The sequence below is a fragment of the Arabidopsis lyrata genome (assembly GCF_000004255.2).
Source record: "Arabidopsis lyrata subsp. lyrata unplaced genomic scaffold ARALYscaffold_3, whole genome shotgun sequence".
NCBI lineage: Eukaryota > Viridiplantae > Streptophyta > Magnoliopsida > Brassicales > Brassicaceae > Arabidopsis > Arabidopsis lyrata.
Window position 1 is genome coordinate 13732812 of NW_003302553.1, and position 8561 is coordinate 13741372.

Genomic DNA, 8561 nt, shown 5'->3' on the forward strand with positions numbered 1-8561 from the left:
TTTTAGTTTCCCAGTGGGCGGCGCAATATCATGGTAGATTTTCCTAGCATTTAATGCTCGTTATCTCGCGGCAGTAGGCTATCGATTCTGTGGGCTTCTAGGGGTAATTTCGTCATATTTAATTTGCAAGAAAATGTCCACCTAAATAACGAAATGAAATGTACAGATCCTTAATTATTTGCCACTGCAGGTATAGATATTTCATTAACCCTTTTACTAACACTTTAAACCTCCAAACTAGCTTTTCTGTTTGCATCGCCATAAAAATTGATGGAACAATTAATTTATGTTTGTTAATATAAATTTATTTAATTTAATTTAAATTTTAATTAATGTTATTAATTCATCATCTTCGACTACTCACCGTCTGACCATAAAATTTTCAGGTTTTTATTCAGTTCATTCTATGTGTTTACCATGTTTTTTCTCTTGTATCTCAGATTCTATGTTATTTGGTTTATATTCTTCTATTTTACACTTCTCTTGTGCTTTAGCCTCTAGTTTTAGAGGTTTATAAGAAAATGTCATGGTCGGACGGTGAGTAAACGAAGAAGATAATTTTTTTAAAAGATTTTTATTAATTGTAATAAATAATAAAATTAATTTAAATTAAAATGAAATTAAATATATTTATATTTAACAAACAGAAATTGATTGTTCCGTCATTTTTCTGGCGGCGCAAACAAAAAAAAGCTAGCTTGGAGGTTTAAAGTGTTAGTAAAAATATATTGTGGTTTATAGTGTTAGTGAAATTCTTTCGAGGTTTAAAGTGTTACCCACTCATGAGGGTTAAAAATGTGATTCTCCCGTTAAATAACTGTAAAAATCTGACCAAATAATAATAATAACTCTACAAAAGAAAACATCTTATAGATTCAAAATAAAACTGAAAACAAAATAAGTAAAATATATTACTTACTTTGATTCCTTCCCACAACTTCTCAAGGTTGCTATTGCTATTTGCTCATGTCTAATTCCGCGAGGAACTTCAGGTTGAAATTGGAAGGCAAACGTGTCGCAGGAAAATAATTCCAATCTAGTATTCGAAGTTTCGGAGAGAGATAGCTTAGAGCATCTCCAATGGTGTAAAAATGGAGCTTTCTTCATAGTTTCTCTCATTAAAAATTGAAAAAAATAAATCATAATGATTTATTTTTGAGAGAGCTGTCTCTCTTGAGAGAAATTTTGCAAGACAAGAGAGACGATGACGTGTCACGTTTTTATTGGTCGGTTCTTTTGACAAAATAGAAGAAAAAAAAAACGCGTAAAAAAAAAAACACTTTGCCCACGATAGCCGATGGAGAGTTCGCGTACTCGGACCCAACTGAATCGTTAACTGCGATTCCGGTGATTATGTCTGGTAACCTTCATCAACGTGTCTTCGTGTTCGACGGAGTCTGTCATCTTTGCCATGGAGGTACAATACTTTTCTGTTTCTCTATTTAGTCGTAGAAGAACAAATCCGCTTTCTCAAGGATCATTTAGTGGTTTATTGATTGATTTCGCCTATTGATCTGCTCTACGTTTGATGAGATTGATTCGGTTGTAGTTGATTTTTAGTCTTGTTCTGCGAAATTGGGGAAAAAACGAGATCAAATTTCACGGGATGGGGTAAAATTACGTGTGTAATCGTGGTATCTGAGAGTTCGTGACGCTGGAGTCATCATCTTTCCAATCAATTTCATCTCGAACAGAATCAATTGGTTGATTCAGAGATCCATTAGAATCCATAGAGATAAAAGAGTGATTTCTTTTTCATGTTTCTTTAGGATGACTTCGCTGAGGTTACATAGTATGAGAAGAAGAAGCCTAAGTCACAGAAGCAAACTATTGCTAAGAAAGGTGGGTGTTTTCTTCAAATATTGTTTGAGATTGATTTGAATCTGCATCTGCAATGAAAAGACTTGAGTTTTCATATTGATTTAGATTTGCTAAGATTATAGTGGCTTAAGTTGCTAAATCAATTGATTGATGATAGTTATACGTTTGTCATACTACAGTTTCTTTTTTCAATGTATGCATATAATTTACTCAACCATCTAGCTCAATAATTTATTCAGAGGACTTATGTAGTAATGTGTACATCTAGCTTAGTTAGGCTTCTTCTTATCCCTTTGCTTCTTCATCGTTGACTCATCTTCTTCCTCTGAGACATGGCCTATCTATTCTTTTCATCTTTCTCTTCTTCTTGTCGCTGACTCCATCTTCCTCTTTGTAGGTTATCACTGTTAGAGTTGAATCCTTTGATCATTGGCTGCTGCTAAAGCTTGAGATTAATGTGTGTGGAGGACTTGTGATACATGCCGCCATTTGATGCATCCATGGAAAAGAAGTCATCATTGGTGAAAATAGAGAAGGATGGTTTGTTTTTTGAGAAGTCATCATTGGCAACATATTGGTTTTGCTGGTTCTCATTAGCGTTACTCATGTTGCATCTAAGCTTAACACACATCAACCATCATTATTCACAAATGATATAATAACTATGTTGACTGAATAATAAACAAGTAAACAATAAATAATAAACATGTACCACAAATAATTTATGAAAATTGTGTACCACGAATAAGTTAGAATGAATGTGTACCACAAAAATATGTTCGTCGAATTGTCTAATGGCGAAGAGGTGGCAAAAAAAAATAGGAAACGAACTTATTTTGACAGAAAACGCGAAGAAGGAGAAAATTTCGCAACAATCAACAGAATAACTAATCGTTTTTTTTTTTTGCAAATTTATTTTCAAATGTATGAAATTATTGTATGTTTAATATGTTATGAATTGTAATATTTTTTCAGTTTTATGAAATAAAATAATTAAAATAATAATTTAATTTTTTCCTGAGAACCCCACAAAGAGAGCCTACCATTGGACTTTGCAAAATTAAAAAAATTTAACAAAAACTCTCATCTCATAAATTTGAAAATTTTATTCTTAAAAAAATGGTGAGAGCCAATGGAGGGCTCTCACCATTGGAGATGCTCTTAGACCATGTGATATATACCATGCATCGTAATAGAATCCTTTTAATCTTAAGAATTGGAGATTAGACATTCTTTCAAAAGCTCTCCCGCTTATATTTAATTTTCTTCCATTAAATCTACAATCTATACCAATAACACCTCTACTACCCTGGAAAATAAAAGGCCAAGAAGAATAAATTAGATGGTTAGTTAACAAACAAACTCAATTTGTAATGAGCAATGCAATGAAATACTAACGGCAAAACTTACTGTTGCCTCATCAGCCAGTAATACTTCACAATTCTCTCCACTATCGACAAAAAATTGGCGTTGTCCAGGCTCATCAAACTGTTTACGAACAATATCTTTACCGAGTTTTACTAGCAGACTATGCATTCCTATTTTCGAATTCTCCATAGATAAAAGAGATTTCTCAGCTAAGACATCAAGTCTGTGCCTCACATTCTCGAAACAGTTCGCAAGATACGCTACAACTTTCTCAAGTTCTTCGTATTAACTCCGGTGAATCGGAGAAGATGAACACGAGCAAAGAAGAATCGGAGTCAAAGAGAATCTTTATTCAACAGTCAAAAACAGAGTTTGTTACAAAAACTTGTTGAAAATAAAACTGTAATCTTAAGCTTATATATACAACTTAATAATCGACATTAAACCAATACCAAGTTAACCAGAGTTAACCGGATCAAACCATCTCCAATACTTCGTGATTGAAATAGCAAGCTATATGAATGAATAAATTTTTATTATCATCGCATAAGGCATCATAACTGACCTTTAAAACACTCACAATATCCGCGTGAAGGCGATTCTTCAAACTTGGTAGAGCATTTTTCCACTCTTGCTTGGATTTTCTCTTGAAGTGGGAGCCCATAACCTTTAGTCCTAGAGGAAGTTGACTAGCAAGATTTGCAACTTCCCAAACAAGTTCTGTGAAATCATATTCAGGGTTCTTCTGACCAAAAGCATATATACAGACCATTTGAAAAGCCTCATGAGTTGATGGAAAATCCACTTTATAAATATGGTTGATCCCATGTGCCTCTAAAACTCTTAGATCTTGTGTTGTGATGATAATCCGACTTCGAGGACCAAACCACCGAGTTTCTTTTGCCAAGGCATCCAGTTGTTCTAACCGATCAACATCATCAAGAACGAGAAATATTTCCTTGTCTTTCAACCTTTCTTGTGCGACTCCTAAATTAGGAACCATGATATCTTTTTGGTTGAGCATCTCAGACAACATATGACTCTGTAGTTTCAATTGTGCACTTTTCTCATCAAGACCAAGTTGTCGATAGCTTTCTTTAATATTGACCATGATTGCTCTCAACTGGAAACTATTAGAATATTGTTCAAACAGAAATCTGGCAATGGTTGTCTTACCAATCCCAGGAGGACCACAAATCCCAATCTAGGCGTAGCAATGGTTCCATCCTTTCCATATGAGCTCCTATCCCAATTAAATCGTCGAAATCATGTGATCGTGTAGCAAGATTCAAGATGTTCGAAATATCAGTGGCTATGTATTCAATCATGGTTGCTTCAGTATCCCTATAAAACAAAGAAATCTATTCATACATCTAGCATATAAACAATAATTAAGAACTCAAGATACAAGTCTCTTGGCAATATATTACTTAAATGCTATGAAGATAATTATAATATGTTCAGAAAGATTAAGAGACCAACCAGTTGCTTAAATGGTAACCAGCGATTGTGGCTACACCCTCCAAAGCATTTCTCCACGTATCAATCTTCTCCTCTGTTTTTCCCTTACAAGTTTCTCCAAAGACCTTCCCAAAAACTCCGGTCTGCTTCTTAACTTCAGTTGGATCAACATCATAGAAAATGGTCATTACAGTTTGACCCAACTCTTTGTTCATGATCTCCACCAATTCATCAAGACACCACGACGAAGAAGCGTAGTTTTTGGAGAGCAAGACGAGTGCAATCTTAGATCCTTTGATTGCACGTTTGAGTTCAGGACCGATAGATTCTCCTCTCCTGATCTCGTTATCGATGAATGATTGGATTCCTTTGATTTTAAACTTCTCTAGAAGGTGACTGAGAAGGCCTTTGCGTACGTCCGGCCCGTGGAAGCTCGGAAAGACATTGTGATCCCAGTTTCGAGACGAAGAAGAAGAAGAAACCATTACTACAATTAACTTAGAGAATAGCTTTAAGATCACAGATCCAAGAACAAAGCTACTAGCTATGTGAGGATAAGCAAAGAGACTTTGTAGCTATAATGCGTAGAATGTTGACTCTATTGATTGGAAGTGAAGTTTTATCTTTTCATGGAAACTATGTGAGCCACAACCTTAGCTATCATGTAGGTTCCACCATTTCTTGGAATTTTCTCTGAATACATGTTCCTTGATATTTCCTCTCACACATTTATGTTTCTCACACCACAACCATCTCTTAAGAGTCTTACCACTACAAGAAGTAATAACTCAGAAATTGATTGTGCGAATTAAATAAGGGAAACAGCAACGAAGAACACAAGCCATTTCAACGAAGCAGTACTGAAAATGAAAGTTTTATATCAAAATCATAGTGCAATAAACAAATCAATCCTTTTTGAAGCCTTTAAAGGTGTATTAGATATAAACAAATTATACACACACACACACTAAGGCCATGAATGTTTAGGAGATTATATGCACATTTAGGATATCCACAACAACCAAGTAACAAGACTTACACATACATTTCAGGCATATGCAGATCCATGATTTAGCATGCATCAGAAACATGTGAAGAAGACTCTTAAAAGTTTTTTAGTGTGTCTTCTTTGAACGATTACCTATAAAATTCTAAACATGTACTTTTATGTTTCTGAACTATTAGTTCAACGTTAACAGTCTGTTAGTTTGTCTTCTTCTCCTCATGTTAAACCTAAAATCCCCAAATAGGAAATCCAAACCCTAAATCGTGTTAGATAAGGATCTTTAGGTTTGTGTGGAAATCAGCCGAAAACATAATGCATTAGCATATTCTCAAAGCTGGAAAACGCCAGAGTAGATAAAAATATAAATGCAAGAGAGTCTAACCAAAGTATGGTCAGTGAGTCAGTGATCTCAAAACACATAAAAGATTTCTCAAAAAGATTCTGAAGTTTCTAAAGAACTTAAAAGACAGAGAAAGAGATCATCATTCTACAGATTCTTGGTTGGTATCAAAGTCTATATATAATTCTTTTAGCAGCGACCTGACGTCCATTGACTCCAGCTTCTCCTCCTCGACCATGAAGAATCTACAGTGAACTTGTTTGAGTAATTTTAAAACATTCGCCAATCCACCGTCTTTTTCACTCTCGTCTGTCTTCTTCTCAGAGTAAGAATTTGACCCTTGGCCACTGACTCTGAAATACTTGTACTTGCTAATCTCTATTAGGTTACTCTTGTGATGGGGCCAAATATCACGCCTATCATCAACAATCACCACCCCACGCTCCTCAGCCAAAACCAAATCAAGCGTCTTCTGATGAGGACTCTCGTCTTTTGTAATCACTCTATCACCAAAATAGAGTCTATTAGGATCAATCAGCTCCAAGACAGCTTTAGCGTATTTGCGAGTACCCTTTGTGTAAACATACATTGTGAACATCTCATTGGCTTCTTTCAAGAAGTCGCGAACAAAGGGTCGTAGCTTTATCAAGCGATCTATGGGATCTCCTAGGAGTCTTATTTTCCATATATCTTCCCTTGTTACTGAACATGCTTCTTGGATTAGATACATCTCTGCTCGGGAGAGACATGGAACCTTTTTCATGTGGAGAAGCGTGTGGTCCAAGTCAAGGACAAGGTGAAGTTTCTTCTCGTTGAGACAAGAGTTATTTGTTGTGCGGGACTTGGTTAATGCCACAGCTTCGTGGCTTAGCTGTAAACCGTTGAAAATATAATCAAATGCTCGCCATTGGCTTTTGTGCACTATTGATTTGCAGCCGATGCAGACTCCATGAAAACCGTACCAGTGACCACAACAACTACTAGAAGTGGTTACGAACATGATTTTTTTTCTGATCGATAGAAGACCCTAGTTTGATCAGAAACCCTAGTTTGACGAGAGAGATAATTCAATTTGAGGTTTAAAGGGAAGTCATGTCAATTAGGGGTAAAGCCCGCGAGCTGGCCCGGCTCAACCCTGAAAAGGTTTGGGCTGAAAAATTTCCGGGCTAAAAAAAAATTTCCGACCGGGCTCAGACTGGCCCAAAAAGTTCTAAAAAAATATTTTGACTTTTTTGTTAATATTTTCGTTTAATTGAGAGATTTTTTTTTTTAGATTTTTTTACTAGAGTTAAAAACCCTAAACATAGTTTTTTTATCGTGCCTCACTATAAATCTAAAACCCTAGTTCAAAGTCTTCTTATTTTACATTTTATTTGCTATGAGTTTAAACAATTTATTTGGATTACTTTTTTGATTTTAAAATTGGGAAATATTACAAAGTAGCCAAAAAAAACACATAAATTAAGGAAGTAACCATGCGTCAGAAACTTTTGGTAACTAACTCTTTTTCTTGTGGGGTAGGGGTAGGATAAATACAAAATTATCCTTGTAAGTTATAGTAATTACAAGAACTTTGTCGCTGAATATAAAAAAAGAAGACAGTTTCGTGATATTTTTGAAAATAGCATGTAACATTTAAATTTCGCATGTTATATTTAACTAAAAGACATGATATTTTAAAAAATATAGTGAATTTTTAAGAAAAAACATTGTTACGTAATAAAGACAGATATTCACATGTGATCTTAATAAAACACGTGTATTATTACAAAATAACATGATAAAGACAGATATTACACTGAATATAATGTTTTTTTCGATAAATACTATGTGTTCTTTATAAATAACATGTAGTACGAGAAAAATACATGATAAAAATAGATATATTATGCTATCACATGTAATTCGAAAAAAAAGCGTGTTACAAAGGACATATACTTAATTACACAGCCATTCCGACATATTACAGACATGATACTGTAGCTCATGGTTAGTTTGTGAATTCTTTTTGAATTCAAGGTTAGTTTCTATAAATTCTCTTTAAAATTTAGGATTGAAATTTTTACGGGTCTAGTCGAACAGGATTCAAATATGCGTGTTTTGCGGGTTTCGAGCCGGGCTAGCCCAATTGACATGCAATGATCTCTAGTATAGAAAGATCGTTACTAATTTATGGAAATATAGATTCTCTAAGGGGGTGTTATTCATTCATGGAGTTAAAGTCAATTCTTAAAGGTTTAGATTTGATTTCTGATATTGTTTTTAACAATCTGTTTGTGTGGAGTTCAAAATCTCTGCAGTATATCTAGGATTATGATTCTAATTATTTACTCATGAAATCCAAAGATGTTTCATTTCAAATGATTTGATATACAAAGATTTTACAAGTCTTTTAGTTTTGAATAACACTAGATTTTAATGAAGCATTTTAAATCTTAGTTGAATAACACCAAACTTTAAAATCTATTAGAGTTAGATTTAGAATCATTAGGTTAATAACACTAGATTAGTGTTGGATTTCAATCTATATATAATAGCAATCTAATAAATATCATTTGCACATCT

The 8561-nt window shown here is 34.2% G+C and overlaps 3 protein-coding genes and 1 long non-coding RNA gene across 4 annotated transcripts; 1 reads left to right on the forward strand and 3 right to left on the reverse strand.

Annotated features, from left to right (window-relative positions):
- Positions 1-939: 939 nt before the first annotated feature.
- On the reverse strand, positions 940-4326 carry LOC9319747 (disease resistance protein TAO1). Its single transcript, XM_021030362.1, has 4 exons — positions 3683-4326; positions 3232-3468; positions 2988-3130; positions 940-1071 (listed from the first exon to the last, which is right to left on the reverse strand). Exons 1-4 carry the CDS (start codon positions 4298-4300, stop codon positions 957-959), a joined length of 1113 nt encoding a protein of 370 aa, XP_020886021.1. The 5' UTR covers positions 4301-4326; the 3' UTR covers positions 940-956.
- LOC110229682 lies at positions 1251-2403 on the forward strand. The gene is made up of 3 exons (XR_002333073.1): positions 1251-1417; positions 1770-1842; positions 2219-2403. It is a non-coding gene; the product is annotated as an uncharacterized LOC110229682 (long non-coding RNA).
- Positions 4271-5245, reverse strand: LOC110229681 (probable disease resistance protein RPP1). The gene is made up of 2 exons (XM_021030366.1): positions 4672-5245; positions 4271-4533 (listed from the first exon to the last, which is right to left on the reverse strand). The coding sequence occupies exons 1-2, from the start codon at positions 5133-5135 to the stop codon at positions 4362-4364; spliced, it is 636 nt and encodes a 211-aa protein (XP_020886025.1). The 5' UTR covers positions 5136-5245; the 3' UTR covers positions 4271-4361.
- A 760-nt stretch (positions 5246-6005) lies between these two features.
- On the reverse strand, positions 6006-7124 carry LOC9321852 (RNA polymerase II C-terminal domain phosphatase-like 4). Its single transcript, XM_002885740.2, has one exon. The coding sequence runs from the start codon at positions 6994-6996 to the stop codon at positions 6139-6141; it is 858 nt and encodes a 285-aa protein (XP_002885786.1). The 5' UTR covers positions 6997-7124; the 3' UTR covers positions 6006-6138.
- Between the last annotated feature and the right edge of the window lie 1437 nt (positions 7125-8561).